Source organism: Pristiophorus japonicus, chromosome 8 (assembly GCF_044704955.1).
Source record: "Pristiophorus japonicus isolate sPriJap1 chromosome 8, sPriJap1.hap1, whole genome shotgun sequence".
NCBI classification, from domain to species: Eukaryota; Metazoa; Chordata; class Chondrichthyes; family Pristiophoridae; genus Pristiophorus; species Pristiophorus japonicus.
In genome coordinates, this window is record NC_091984.1 from 215,024,149 (window position 1) to 215,040,659 (window position 16,511).

Consider the following 16,511-nt stretch of genomic DNA (forward strand, 5'->3'; position numbering starts at 1 on the left):
TAAAAAATCTCTCCCATTGTGTGTCATTCGCATTGTTCGGTCCACGTGAGCCAGCCATTAATTGGCTAATATGTTCAGGGCTTCCAAAAGATCAAACTATTTTCTAAAACTTTGTGTTGATAAACAATCAATCGTTAATGGTATAACGTCTATCGGGGGCAGCAGATGCAGGCAGAAATGGTAAATGGAAACCTCTCAGCTCACTCTTCATCCGATTTATCGCCTCATTTTTGATACGGAGTGGGTCGAGTGGTGACCCATGGGAGAAATAGTCCACTCTGCAATCCCCAACTTGTGGGCGCTTTACCCTCAGTTGGCACCAGAGGGTTCCACCGCACGGTGATCAGTGTAGAGGTGGAGCGGACTGCTGGCCCGTAACCCTGGGAATGAGTGGAATATAACACGAAACATAATGCTAATAGTCCACGCACAGGAGAAGGCCCGACTGAAGCCAGATAATCATAACCACCCTCACTTCCCATTCCCGCCCCAAGCTTCTACTGGGAAAAGCATTTTCAGTTACACGTGCAACACGACAAGCGTGCCCTGAGGACCGGACACTTTGGTCTTTTTCCAGTTTTCTCTGTTCCATCGCGCCACCCTCCAGTGCCTTTGCTCCAATGGCCATTCTTCGTACATGGACCTTGCCAGTGCACGTCAGCAGACCATAAAGGGATACAGCACAGCCAAGCTGTCTCTTGTCCTCATCCAATGCACGCACGCACATATACATATATATATGTGTACACGTGTATTCTAGCAGGGAATCAGGAGCAGGAACTCTGGCTTATTTTCCTTGTTCTCCCTCCAATTCTGAGGCCAATCTTAGCATTCCCATTACTGCCCCCTGCTGAGCTCAACTAATTCAGGATAGGCCAGAGATGGGACCTGGGATCCTCCTGATCTGTGTGGCTCAGTGCACTCGGTGGAGCATTTACCCAGAGTCAGTTACCGTTATAATGTCAACACGCTCAGATAATCCACCTTGTGGATTCACTGCTCCTGTTTCTGCCTGAAAGTGCACTATTGGCCTACTGACTGTCCGCTGGAAGATTAGAATAGACACACACACAGCCAAGGGCTGCACCTCCGGTCAGCATTCAGCCATGGTTAGTTCCCTTTCACAGTGATGCAGCAACATGAGGCGGCCAAACCGTGAACAGATTCCTGGCTTCACACCTTAACTGCGAGTTTCAAAAACAAACGTAGTTCCCATAAACTCTGAAGCGTCTCGGACCCGTACCCAAGTCACGCACCAGTGCAAAGAGGGGTGGGGGCAGCGAACACAACAAATTCTGAACACCCGACCTCAAGCACAATTGTCAGATTATAGCATCATGCCCATTACTGCGGCAATGTCACATCATGTGATTTGGACTTGTGCGTATTTGAGTCACTTTAGGAGACCTCTCACGGACGCGCGAAAGAGTGAAATAGGGCAAGATATGGACCATAATTATAAAAACAGAAAATGCTGGAAATACTCAGCAAGTCAGGCAGCATCTGCGGAGATAGAAACAGAGTTAACGTTTCAGGTCGACGACCTTTGGTCAGAACTGATGAAAGGTCATCGACCTGAAACTTTAACACCGTTTCCCTCTTCACAGATGCTGCCTGACCTGCTGAGTATTACCAGCATTTTCTGTTTTTATTTCAGATACCATCTGCAGTATTTTGCTTTTGTACAAGATATGGACCATATCTCCCTCTCAGGTGAACGTCCCATAAGCGTTTCTGAACTTTAGTTTCATCGTGTTACTTTTTCCCATTGTTTTCAACTGCACAACACTTGGGAGAGGATCAGGGTGAGAATGAGCATTGCCCTGACCTGCTGTCCTCAGAAGTACCTGCCCGGGATTTGCATGATAGGGTGTTGGGCACAGACAGGGCATCTGTACAAAGCTGTAGCTGGGCTTTATCTGTTCATGCATGTAGCCCACTGCGGTCAGTGAAAAATCAGAGTTGGGGGGTGGGACGCATAACCAAAAAAAGACCACTGGCTGATTTGAGTACATGTAAAGGGGCGTGGAGGGAGAATAGCTGAGGGGACGGATAACAGGGACATTTTCCCCCAATTTTTGGGGAGCTGGGATTATGGTTTCTTATTCCCAGTACGGCAACTGCTTTTGATGTTTCTGCAACTCTTTAGATGTGATAGGAGCCATTTAGCCCCACAATCCTGTTCCGCCATTCAATGAGATCATGGCTCATCTGCGACCTAACTCCATTTACCCGCTTTTGCCCCATATCCTTTAATATGATGCAATGGTGCCTTGGGAGCCTGGGGGTGGGGGGGGGGAGGTGAAGGGGAGGGGGGAAAGGGCTGGAGATGGAGGTTGGGTACAAATGATATTGCAAAGGCCAGATTGACAGCTAAATCCACCTTGGGGAAAATCCCATCATTATTGTTCATCCTTGCTACACCTTGTACACTTTGTTTTGATGTTACCCTCACCAGGCCCACCTCTGCATGCCTTGCCGACTTCAACAAAGGCATTTTAAACATTTTCCAAGTGAAAGAAACATGGTTTTAGAAACAACGCAGCGATTCATAGGTTATGGAAAGCGAGTGATGTTTTTCGTGTGTTTTTTTTTAATACATTTTTTTCTAGAAATTCAAACATAATGAGATCTGATGGATCCAGGACCACTACAGCTTTATATATATAACTTGGTGGAATAGATTGATTCGAGCCTAGGGCTGCCACCTGTCCATTTTCCTTTGTCCAGAACTTACTAAATACTAAATGTGACCCGGATATCAAAACTTTTGAGTTTCTATTCACCCACGAGGTGGAGCGATTAATGGCTGAGGTCATCAGCAAATCGTCACATCGGCAAAGTGTCCGAACTCTAGCCGCAATCCCAACCCTTAGCCTGCTCCTCTCCTGTTCCCCGCCTGATTTTGGCCGAGGTGACAACCCCACTCGAGCCCAGTGTTTATTGAGGTTTACACATAACAGACTTTGGATTCCTGGTGAAGAGGCTTGAAAAGAATATTGCCAACATTGCTTTGCTTTTGACTCCGGGGTTGTTGCCGGGAAAGCCGGTGCCCGGGTGGGTTGGGGGGGGGGAGGAATCAGTATAAGTGCAAGGAATCCAATGAGGGGGAACATCGTTCAACTCCAACAACAAACAGTCTGTTCAGCTCAGCTTAAGGTCAGTCTCTGCAGCTATTTCTGAGCAATCCAACGGGCCTGGCATCGGGCAAGCCATTGCGGCAGAAGCCAGGGGAGGCACGGCCTCGGAGTTAACCCTTTCCAGGCCACCAGCCCAGCGTCGCAGGTACTGAGCCAAAGTGCCGGCAAGGGGGGGGGGGGGGGGGGGGGGGGCCGGACCCTTTTGTGACTATAACTGTGATTTGTTTTTAATGTCTGTCTGTCGCACTGCAGCAGCCGAGAGGAGGAAAACAACAACAAAAAAAGAGAAATAAAAAAGAAAGTTCATCTCTGTTCAGGTCAAAGCAGCCACGAATGTCCCAAATCGATTAGAGATGTCCGAATGCAAAGACCTCCAAGTTTGCATGGGGCTCCGGCCCTTAGAGTCAGTAAGGTCGTCTGTGCAGTGCACCGACAGGCACTGCAAATGGCTGCCAGTCTGGACTGATGAAGCCTTGTTCTGGGAAAGCTCGTGGGCTGGAAAGGGTTAATAAACAAAATAAGTTTTAGTTTTCTGGATTAAGGATCATTTCGCTTTTTCTTTTTTCAAAAAAACAATCAGATTTTTTTTCTCTTTTTTGACCAATAGCAAATCCTCGATCCGAGAGTCGGGCCCCGGTACACGCTCCTCCGTAAAACCGGTAGGCTCAACCATCGGCGGTGGACAAAACCCCCTCCTTCTCAAATGAACTGTTCCGCTCGATGATGTCATGGGTTGAACAGCAGAATGTGACGGCATCAATGGTGTGACGAAACTCCGACCAAGAAATTGTAGGCCGGAGAATTATAATTTGAGTAAGGAATCAGTGTCACCGGTTAGTTGTGAATAATTTAGATGGGAAAGTGGATTTACTTTTAAGTGAATTATATCCAGAGGTAACCAATCAGATCAGATTCAACACATTTTGGGAAGCCTTCCTTTAGTGTTTCTCTGTGATGAGACTTTTACTTTCTTCTCTGACGCTGAATTTTTACTTAAAACAGTGGGTCGTCACTCTGCTGTTGTCACCCTGAAGGTGGTTTCTGTAACGTAATGTATGCACACATATTTGTAGAGCTGTTGAGTTGGGAGTGGCTTAGCCAGTCATGTGATGTTCACAAGACTCAATAAAACCCCAGCCAATTGGGTTCGGGGGATCCACAATGAGGCAGGTGGTTGTGAGCCTGGTGATGTGTAGTGTGATTGTTAAACTTTTGCTAATAAACCAACTGCTTCTTAATAGCAATGTGTTGCTATGAATTCTTAAGCAAAGAACCCATGAAGCAAATACATTACACATAAGAATAGTATTCCCATCTCTGTGCAATTGGGTCCGTTCCTCTTGCCACCATGGAACCCGCGCACATTGCAGAGTTTCCCTTGGGGAGGGGTGTCCCTCACAGCGCATGTGGGCAAGCGAAACATTTGAGAAATTCTCTTCAGCCAAAGCCAGATTTTAAACATTTGTGGTTTTCCTTCACGTGAGGTAAATCACCCCGACATGAAGAAACAAGCAGCAAGAGGTCTGTTTTTTGAAAAGAATTAATTTTGGCCAAAAAGCTTAAAAGTGATGGCATCAAAGCATTTGCGCTCTTAAAGCCGCCTGGTCTTGTCTCCTGAACAGGGCAAGTCAAGTCTGCTTTTATTTGCTCAGTTGTTCATTTCGTACCACACACTGTACAATCATACAACACTCAAAAAGACGCCATGGAGGGGGTGAAATGCGTCTTGGGCGGTAGCGCGGAGTGGGCGACAGCGACTCGGCAAACTCATCTTTTCAAAGACAGTCGGGTGGAGTGTTAACCGGACTGCCGATTGGCTGTCGATAATTTTGCGTCTGCCCAAACCAAATTTCACCTCCCATGCCTCCACTTCAGTGAAGCAGACTGAGCTTGACGCTAAAGACACAGCAAGCATACCATCCAGTTACAAAATTTTGATTCTGTCAGCTCTTTGCAGGGGGGGTGGGGGAGAATCATTATTGTATCATTTTAGTATCTGTAAACGATCACACACTGCAGACAATTTGATTTTCTTTTTGCTTCAGTACGATCATTTTATCCTGTTTCTCTTCTTGTGAACGCAAGGTTACAGAGAATGGATTTCCATTCAGTTCAATTCTCAGGAAATTCCACGTGCAATGGGTGCAGAACTTTGATGCCTGGTCTGTGCTGAGTTTTTGAATATTAGCTGCCGCAGCAATGGAACTGCTACGGTTGCTATCAGCATGTCTGAGCTGAGCAGGGTAAAGATCTGCCAGAGTTCCCCACTCCTGATCGAATGTGCATCTCAGCCAATGGCAGAGTTGGGTTTTGGTTGTGAGGCCTCGTGGTGGAACAGTCAATCAACAATCACTGCATGCACACATGAAAAATGCCACGAGCAAAGTAGCCATGGCCTACCATTGCCTGTGGGAGACTACCCACCATCAGTCAGTGCTTATTTGGAATAAATAAGGTGCAGCCCTCCAGGTGAAACGATAAGGCACATTGCCGTCTTTATTTAGAACACTACTAACATCACTCATTGTGAGACAAGTCCAATTTTACATCGAGCCTCCGCAAAGTATTTTTAACTGAAAATGATAAGGCAAAATTCACAAGAATTATTCTCTAGTCTATTTAAGGCCAGCGGAAAGAGACGCCATCTTCTTTCATCAACCACATCTTTGCACCATCTTGAACTGGAAAAGTGTCATTCGTCTGTCAAAGAATATGCGGGCAGAATTGGAAAATGGAAGTCCCGTCCCCACCGCGGAATTGCCCTTAGCGCCCTGAATCAAGCGGAGCGCAATCTCCTGCCCTCCACTTCCTTTGGGGGCGGTAACCGGGGCGCTACTGGGGCAGGGAGTCAAGCACTTCATGGGTGCTCTGCATAGCGTTGACGCGCTTCAACGCCCCTCCCCTTCGCTTAAAGGGGATGGCCGCTGCGCACTCTGCACGGCCTCTGATGGCCTCCACTGGACCACCAGGGCAGCGTGGGACCGGGCCTGTAGCCCGGCACCCAAGACGGAGTGCTGGGCTGCACAATGGCCGCCGGGACCACGCTAGGGCCACCATCGTAGAGCCGATCCGAGAGTGAGCAGTCAAAAAAAGGTGGCATCCCGGGACGCTGGCACCCTCCCCTTTAAGCACCGCCCCGAGAGTGAGGGGAGGGCCAGCTTCACGACCCCAGGGCTATTTTCCCTGAGGAGCGGTGAGGGGTCGCTGCACACGGCGATGATGTCATCGCCGGTTGCGCGGCAGTCCGGGGGGTGGCTAAGGCTGCGCCTCTGCAAATTCCCGGGAATAGCAGCCCCCTCCCCCAAACGAAACCCCCAGAGGCGCTAATGGGGCTATAAAGCGGGACAATTTTCACCCCGTATATTTCACTCCCTGCCTCCAGCATCATCGCGTGTAGACGTTTCAGATGGTCAGGAGAATCCCACAGTTAATTTCGTTAAAAAGATGTCAACCTGCCCAACCAAACTGGGATCCAGGAGATACAAAACAAGGACTAAATTACCAAAATAGCTTTGAGGCTTTATATTTTGCATCATAAACCACTCGTGAGATTATGTGTTAGATGGATAACAAAAGGACTCAGCTCAGACCCAGCTGCTCTCCTGAACTTGAGGAGGTGTGTGGTAACAAGAATAGTGATCACTGACTGACAAAAGGAGTTCCCATCTCCCATTTATTTCTGCGCCTGACTGATGATGCAGAACCTCAAGTGTCAGAACATCTTGGGACTGCAAGTGTCCGTTACACTAAAACACCTGTAACTCTGAAAGGACAGTATACAAAGGGTGATTCTGCCATCCCACGCTCCCAGCGTCCAACATCAAGTTGCGCTCAGAGGGAATGTGGCTTGAAGAATCAGAGTTACAGGGTTGTAGCTCTATCTCTGATCCCATGCCCCTTTTGAGAATAGGGTTGTGGAATCACCCCAATGGAGCACATTAATGATGGAAACCTATTTTTCTTTTAAGTTCTACTTTTGCAAGATAGCATACTGTCAGGTTCAGTAAATATAGAAATGTATCAAAATAACAACATGCAGTACACCACAGCAAACATCAGTGGGACCCCTAACATGGCTCGAGAACCATATGCAGGCCACTATCCCTTCATCTAGTTGCCAACCCTCCTGGATTGTCCTGGAGTCTCCAGGAATTCAAGATTAATCTCCCGGACAGTGCTCCAGCAATCCAACATTTTTAAAAATCGGAGACGAGTTAAAAAGGCTGTTTGACTGACTGTCAAGAATCATCCGATCGGGTAACAAAGAGGCTGTTTGCTTTACGATTGGCATGGGAAGGCAGTGCGCGGCGTGAATGGACATGCCGGGTAACCAATGGTGGCAGCGTGGGGGCAGCACAGTTGGAGGCAGGAGGTCATGTGATGAAACCTCCTGGAGCACGTCCAATCAGAGTTGGCAACCCGGCCTTCATCTGTGGCCCCCAGCTGGCTTGCTGCCCCGTGGGCCTTTGGGCCTCCTCTCGCAACCTACCCAACCGCAAACTGGGCTTCCCTGCGATTCCCCATTTGTGTTCTCCAGTAAAACAAAGTCAGTGAATGTTATCAGGAGACAGGGTCATCCCAGCTTCCATACAAAAGTGAAAGGACCCTATCAAAATAGTATAGAGGTATTGGCGTGGTAGTTTTATCCTATTTTGGGGGCAGAAGGGGTGGGTGTGGAAGGAGTGCCTGCCTTCCACTTGCCAATTCCAATTGTCTCCAGTGCCATGACTGAGATTAGGAACGACCATGTGAGGGGCTGACTGACAAAGACCCACTTCCTGTCACAAAATTGTGAAGCATTTGGAGCAATCTTGAGATTGGGTCTTGAGCAAGACGTAGATCGGGATTGTGACCCCTGACAAAAAGTTATCCTCCTGCCCGAGAAGACAACACATTATTGTAGGTTAATGTAAACATTTACGAAGAGTGGAACGGGAAAGCAAAGTCCTGTTACCCAAAAACGGTGGCATGTTCCAACAAAGTGGGTGTATCTCTGAGCTGCCCTGAATGGTATTTCTATTGCTTGATCAACCTGATCCTTTCAGTGATCTGCTGCACAATTAATTGACTAATCAACATTCAGCTCTATTGATATCAGCACACCACATCCTGTTTAGAAATACGCACCGTGCTTTTTTCCGCGCGCTCGCGCGCCGATGTCACGCTGAACACCTCGAACAGCTTTACTTTTTTTTCAGCCCATGCGCACGCCAACTGCCCAGCTACAGACTACAAGTAACACGCTTGCTTTATCGCAACATTGTGTCAGCTGTCCTCGTGGAGAACGGCATCTAAAAAAAATAAAGAGGGCGGTCAGATGTGTCATCAGAGCTATACTCCTCCATCCCCCCCTGCCGCACACCCTCCCCCCCAAAAAAAAACAGCGCAGCCCGTTTCAAGACCACTCGGGATTTAAACGTTAGCCACCACTGCCTTTATCTCGGGAGCCTCCTATCAACAAAGGCAGGCATTGACGACGAGATCCAACACTGCCTCCAGTGCTTCACTGCAGCCTTCAGCCGCCTGAGGAAAAGAGTGTTCAAAGACCAGGCCCTCAAAATTGCCACCAAGATCATGGTCTACAGGGCTGTAGTAATACCCGCCCTCCTGTATGGCTCAGAAACATGGACCATGTACAGTAGACACCTCAAGTCGCTGGAGAAATATCACCAATGATGTCTCCGCAAGATCCAACAAATCCCCTGGGAGGACAGGCGCACCAACATCAGCGTCCTTGACCAGGCCAACATCCCCAGCATTGAAGCACTGCCAACACTCGATCAGCTCCGCTGGGCAGGCCACACAGTTCGCATGCCAGACACGAGACTCCCAAAGCAAGCTCTCTACTCGGAACTCCTTCACGGCAAACGAGCCAAAGGTGGGCAGCGGAAATGTTACAAGGACACCCTCAAAGCCTCCCTGATAAAGTGCAACATCCCCACTGACACCTGTGAGTCCCTGGCCAAGGACCACCCTGAGTGGAGGAAGTGCATCCAGGAGGGCGCTGAGCACTTCAAGTCTTGTCGCCGAGAGCATGCAGAAATCAAGCGCAGACAGCGGAAAGAGCGTGCGGCAAACCAGTCCCACCCACCCCTTCCCTCAACGACTATCTGTCCCACCTGTGACAGAGACTGTGGTTCTCATATTGGGAACCACCTAAGAACTCATGTTTAGAGTGGAAGCAAGTCTTCCTCGATTCCGAGGGACTGCCGATGATGATGATAACAGCTATAACGTGAAGGTATTAAGTCTCTCATCCACCCATTCCTTCCCCTCATCTCCTGAAGTTGCTGAATCTGCCTGGCATGAGGTCATGAGCGTTTGCCACCAAGTAGAACCTCACCCAAGTTGCCGATCATTCTGTGTGAGCCTGGACAGTGACTGGAAACTATTCCACCAACGGGGGCCATCACAGACAAACCTAATCTTGACCTCACCCAACATCCACACCCATGCACTTTCTAGAGGAAGGTCACTGAATGCCAATCGGTTTATTTGTCAACATCACCCCTAGCCCAGGGGATCTGAGTTATAGCACCTCAATGTGCCTGGTGAGATCAATTAACTCAACACAGACCGAGGATTGAATCTAGAAATATATCATGTTTATGCTGAATGACGAAATACTCACACTGGTTAAATCATCACTCCAGCTTTCGTTATCCATTGTCCAACTATTCCCCTCCTAGCTGTAAAAGTCTTCTTGGGCTTGTGTACAAGCAACACAGTTTGAACCCATCCTTAAATGTTCTGTCCTCCTCTGACTCTGCCCCTCACCTCCATTGTCAAAGACTAAAACAACCCAGCCAAACTAAGGCTAATGTTTCCTTCACTCCAGGGCATGTACCTGAGCGGGCTTTAGCACTGCTCACCCCTAGTATCCTCACCGCTAGAATCCTCACCATAGTACCCTCACCTCTAGTATTCTCACCCCTCACCCGTGGTATTCTCACACCTTATATCCTCACCCCTAGTATGCTCAAGCCGAGTACCCTCACCCCAGTACCTCACCCCTAGTACCTTCATAGAAACATAGAAACAAAGAAATTAGATGCAGGAGCAGTCCATTCGGCCCTTCGAGCCTACACCACCATTTAATAAGATCATGGCTGATCATTCAACCTCAGTACCCCTTTCCTGATTTCTCTCCATACCCCTTGATTCCTTTGGCCGTAAGGACCATATCTAACTCCCTTTTGAATATATCTAATGAACTGGCCTCAACAACTTTCTGCGGTAGAGAATTCCACAGGTTAACCACTCTCTGAGTGAAAAAGTTTCTCCTCATCTCGGTCCTAAATGGCTTACCTCTTATTCTTAGACTGTGATCCCTGGTTCTGGAACTCCCCAGCAACGGAAACATTCTTTCTGCCTCTAACCTGTCCAATCCCGTCAGAATTTTATATGTTTCTATGAGATTCCCTCTCATTCTTCTAAACTCCAGTGGATACAAGCCCAGTTGATCCAGTCTCTCCTCATATGTCAGTCCTGCCATCCCAGGAACCAATCTGGTGAATCTTCGCTGTACTCCCTCAATAGCAAGAACGTCCTTCCTCAGATTAGGAGACCAAAACTGAACACAATATCCAAGGTGTGGCCTCACCAAGGCTCTGACAACTGCAGTAAGCCCTCCCTGCTCCTATACTCAAATCCTCTAGCTATGAAGGCCAACATGCCATTTGCCTTCTTCACCACCTGCTGTACCTGCATGCCAAACTTCAATGACTGATGTACCATGACACCCAGGTCTCATTGCATCTCCCCTTTTCCTAATCTGCCACCATTCAGATAATATTCTGTCTTCCTGTTTTTGCTACCAAAGTGGTAAACCTCACATTTATCCACATTATACTGCATCTGCCATGCATTTGCCCATTCACCTAGCCTGTCCAAGTCACCCTGCAGTCTCTTAGCATCCTCCTCACAGCTCACACCGCCACACAGCTTAGTGTCATCTGCAAACTTGGAGATATTACATTCAATTCCTTCATCTAAATCATTGATGTATAATGTAAATAGCTGGGGTCCCAGCACTGAACCCTGCTGGTCACTGCCTGCCATTCTGAAAAGGACCCATTTATTCCAACTCTCTGTTTCCTGTCTGCCAATCAGTTCTCTATCCACATCAATACATTACCCCCAATACCATGTGCTTTAATTTTGCACACTAATCTCTTGTGTGGGACCTTGTCAAAAGCCTTTTGAAAGTCCAAATACACCACATCCACTGGTTCTCCCTTGTCCACTCTAATAGTTACATCCTCAAAAAATTCTAGAAGATTTGTCAAGCATGATTTCCCTTTCATAAATCCATGCTGACTTGGACCAATTCTGTCACCGCTTTCCAAATGCATTGCTATTTCATCTTTTATAATTGATTCCAACATTTTCCCCACCACCAATGTCAGGCTAACCGGTTTATAATTCCCCGTTTTCTCTTTCCCTCCTTTTTAAAAAAGTGATGTTACATTAGCTACCCTCCAATCCATAGGAACTGATTCAGGGTCAATAGAATGTTGGAAAATGATCACCAATGCATCCACTATTTCTAGGGCCACTTCCTTAAGTACTCTGGGATGCAGCCTATCAGGCCCTGGGGATTTATCGGCCTTTAATCCCATCAATTTCCTGAACACAATTTCCTGTCTAATAATGATTTCCTTCAGTTCCTTCTTTTCGCTAAACCCTCGAACCCCTAGTATTTCCGGAAGATTATTTGTGTCTTCCTTAGTGAAGACAGATCCAAAGTATTTGTTCAATTGGTCTGCCATTTCTTTGTTCCCCATTATAAATTCACCTGATTCTGTCTGCAAAGGACCTACATTGGTCCTCACTAATCCTTTTTTTTCACCCCTCGTACCTTCACTCCTAGTACCCTCACCCCAGTACCTCACCCCAGTACCTCATCCCAGTACCTCATCCCTAGTACCTTCACCCCTAGTACCGTCACCCCTAGTACCCTCACCCTAGTACCCTCACCTCAGTACCTCCACCCCTGGTACCCTCACCCCTGGTACCCTCACCTCTAGTACCCTCACCCCGGGTACCCTTCCCCCTAGTACCCTCACCTCTAGTACCCTCACCCCGGGTACCCTCACCTCCTAGTACCCTCACCCCTAGTACCCTCACCCTGGGTACTCTCACCCTGAGTACACTCACCCCTGGTACCCTCAAACCTTCTCTCCTCACCCCTAGTACCCTTACCTCTGGTGCCCTCATCCCTAGTACCCTCACCCTGGGTACCCTCGTGCCTGGTACCCTCACCCACAGTACCCTCACCCCAAGTACCGTCACCCCGAGTACCCTCACCCCGGGTACCTCACCCCTGGTACCCTCATCCCTAGTACCCTCACCCATTGGTACCCTCACCCCTAGTACCCTCAGCCCTGGTACCCTCACCCCTAGTACCCTCACCCCGGGTACCCTCACCCGCGGCACCATTCACTTCCCGCACTCACACACACCTTTTTCTTAACCTGTTAACATTTGCGATTGAAAAGTAATTTATTTGAGAAAAAGAAGCAGTGTCATCATTAATAACATGTCAGTTACTGCGCCAAGACACCTGTAGAGCAGCTACAAGGACACCAGTCGACGTGCTGAATGACGAGACTGGCAAGTACCACTGTAAAGCACGATGGCATCAGTGGTATTGAACACGGACTCCTGTGGCACTCCTGAGAAAGTGACAAACAAGAACAACTTTAGCTGTTCTTAAAATGATTTAAAATTGAAGCAAAAACCTTAAACTCGAGCTCCATTCCAAAACTACCAGCTGCTGCTTGGCTGCGTATGTATGAGGCCTACTGTCTGCACAACACAACCATCTTATTTGATCATTCTGCATATACACATACACAAAGCTGTGTATGGCATGGATTGCTCTCTATGTGCACAAACACGACACTGAGCGCACACATGATCATATTGTATGCACACATACTCGGCATTGTGCACACAGAGATTGTACTGTGTATGTGTATATATATATATATATATATACAGCAATGTGCGCACATACAGATCATACTGTACGTGCACATACATGACAATATGCATACATAAATCATACTGCACACGCATAGAGGTCACAGTCTAAGGATAAGGGGTAAGCCATTTAGGACCGAGATGCGGAGGAACTTCTTCACCCAGAGAGTGGTGAACCTGTGGAATTCTCTACCACATAAAGTTGTTGAGGCCAATTCACTAAATATATTCAAAAAGGAGTTAGATGAGGTCCTTACTACTAGGGGAATCAAGGGGTATGGCGAGAAAGCAGGAATGGGGTACTGAAGTTGAATGTTCAGCCATGAACTCATTGAATGGCGGTGCAGGCTAGAAGGGCCGAATGGCCTACTCCTGCACCTATTTTCTATGTTTCTATGCATTGCAGTGTCATCGTGTACTCATCATACAGTACACCTCCCTGCTCCAGGAACAGAAGCAAAATATTTGTTACATTTCTTTAAAGGCAGGAAATTCCCCACTTTAGAGGAGAGACAAAAGACCAAAAGAGCTACTCGGTGATTATTTTTGCGTAAAGTAAAGCCACGTGCTAGCTATGATATTTTCCAATGCAAATTAAGTTGTGGTATTTATTAAAAACAGAAAGTATGCTACTGATGAAGAAGAAAGATACTGAGCAAGCACCCACCAGTGGTGTAAGATCCTCAAAGCCTCCTTGATAAAATGCAACATCCCCACCGACACCTGGGAGTCCCTGGCCAAAGACCACCCTAAGTGGAGGAAGAGCATCCGGGAGGGTGCTGAGCACCTCAAGTCTCGTCGCCGAGAGCATGCAGGAAACAGGCGCAGGCAGCGGAAGGAGCGTGTGGCAAACCAGACTCCCCACCCACCCTTTCCTTCAACCACTGTCTGTCCCACCTGTGACAGAGACTGTAATTCCCGTATTGGACTGTTCAGTCACCTGAGAACTCACTTTTGGAGTGGAAGCAAGTCTTCCTCAATTTCGAGGGACTGCCTATGATGAAGAAGGAACAAAGAGTAAGGTGATGTCGGAGCAGAGGGCAGGTGCTGGGACATTTGGCTGGAGAAGATCACTGAGGTGAGGCGAGGTGATGCCATGGAAAATTTTGAAAGCGAGGACCAGGATTGTGAAAATCGATTGACCGGAGCACTTTTAAGCAAAAGTCTGAAACGCCAGCAGCAATGGAAGTGTTTTCAAACATTAAAAGTGTGCAGAAAAATGCAAACCGGGCAGCTCTCCTGTGGCTGGCCCTGAGTTCACTGCTGACACTTACTGTCTTTAAAATGTTAAATTTCTCATCCTTGTTTTCAAATCCCTCCATGGCCTCACACCTCCCTATCACTGTAGCCTCCTCCAGCCCTACACCCTCCAAGATCTCTGCGCTCCTCTAATTCTAGTCTCTTGCACAGCCCCAATTTTAATTGCTCCACCATTGGCCTCCATGTCTTCAGCTGCCTGGACCCTGAGCTCTGAAATTCCCTCCCGAAACCTCGTCGTCTTTCTACCCTTCCTCCTTTAAGGCGCTCCTTAAAACCAACCTCATTGACCAAGCTTTTGGTCACCTGTCCAAATATCTCCTTATGTGGCTCGGGTGTGAAATTTTGGAGGATAATCGCTCCTGTGGAATGCCTTCAGATGTTTTACCACGTTAAAGGCGCTATATAAATGCAAGTTGTTGTTGTCTAGGCTTCAATTAAGATTGGCTACTTGGGTGAAGTAATGGAGGGCGATATCGCCTATGAAAAAACACCACAGAGTGAGTTAGTACTGCTGGGGCCGGGCGGGGTCCTAGGGTGGTGGGTGGTCGATGGGGTGGTGGGGGGGGGAGCAAACTAGGAAAGATCATTTTCACCCCCCAAAAAATCCAAGTAGCACGAGTTCAAATTGCGAACGTATTCCGGTTTCCTTTCTCCAGATTAGGAAAGGTAAGGGGGAGGGGGAGTCACATCCAACAAAGAAGAGTAATAAATGGGCTTTTTAAATGCTGGATGCACATATTCCTGTGCTGCAAAAACAGTCAAGTGTGAAATCTAATTCCCATCCCCGCCCTACATAAAAATAATTAAATTGAGCAAGAGCAGAGCAACAATGCATTATTCAATTTTATTTTTCAATTCGTTTCATTAGAAGCTTCACTTATCAGGTAGTTACAATCGGTGAAATTGAGCATGTAAGATTTGGTCCCTTTTGTTGGCTAGCCTCCAGGAGTGTATCCTCACACTTCTCATCTTTTTTACAAAAAACAAAGATGGGTTTGCCTCTGACTTTAACGTGTGCCTTGACTGCGTTTATACAGTATCATAAGGACCATAAAGAGAGCACCAAACTCCAAGGATTTGAAACACAACCAGGAATGCGTCCAACAGAAACCACAAGTAGTGGCTTTACTTCAGGGAGTCATGGTCTGTTTTACTGTCTGATATTATGTGTGGGTTTTGTTGTGTGCTGTTGTTTCCTCTCTTTCTGTGCTGGAAAGTTATTTGAAATTGCAATCTGCCGAGGGTCACTCCTGAGAATCACATGTACACTGTAGTTAAGCACAACTGGGAGATTTTAAGTGACAGGGCAGAGTTTGAATATCTGCCGCAGCCTCCGGGCTTGTCCCTTTCACCTACTGGAGCGTGCTGACAAACTGCGAGCAACTGCTGCACGACCGCCCGAGTTCCATCCACCGAACACAGCGTGAGCCCTGTATGAAGACGACCGCTCTCAATGGCTAGTCAAGCATGAGACCCTGATCTGTCTCTCTCTCTCTCTCTCTGCCCCGCTCTCAGAATATGTGCAATCTATTCACTTTCCGAGCTATTGCCTTGAATGGCAACAAAATGGAAATACACCACGCACTTAAACAATCAAAGAGTCAAGAATTGGGCCTTTCGTTTTATCTGGGGTTGAGTTTTTTTTTCTGCTTTAACAAATAAACCGGTTGTTCCTGCTGCATATTCTGAGCTGATTGGAGACCAACAGCCTACAGAACTGGTCTTTCTACTTGGCTGCCTCTGAAAGAGGCCCTGCCCTCCCTGCGCCTTCCTTTCCCATCTCAGGCAAGCTGAGGCTGAATGGGAAGATATAACCCAGGGTCAATTGTGGCGGGAAAAGGGGGAAATAAAGTCCTTCTCTCCCCCCCGCCCCCCCAAATCACACAATACGTCAAATCGCTAACTTGCCTGGTGGGATTTAGCTGTCTAAGAGACTGCAGCAGCTATTTTTTTCCTCTGTACAAATGCAATCACCACACAGCACTCACAACAAAGGCAAGATCTTTGCTGCTCTATGCATTTTCGAGTTCTATAAGTTTATAATCACCGCACAGCTTCAAGTGGCTTTGTTTCCCTCTTTGTCACCCCCGCCCCCCATTTTAAAATTATTCCCGATGCCAATTC

The 16,511-nt window shown here is 47.5% G+C and overlaps 1 protein-coding gene across 2 annotated transcripts in view; it reads right to left on the reverse strand.

Moving 5' to 3' along the window:
• Window positions 1–16,511, reverse strand: part of mn1b (meningioma 1b) — a 123,385-nt gene that overhangs the window by 88,282 nt on the left and 18,592 nt on the right. Inside the window, exon 3 of one of the 2 annotated variants that reach the window (XM_070886368.1) lies at window positions 3,355–3,635. The exons of the other annotated variant lie outside the window; for it this stretch is intronic. Coding sequence (XP_070742469.1) covers window positions 3,454–3,635 — 182 coding nt within the window. The 3' untranslated portion in view covers window positions 3,355–3,453. Of the gene's footprint in view, window positions 1–3,354; window positions 3,636–16,511 lie in introns of those variants that run through there. 2 annotated transcript variants of the gene reach the window in all.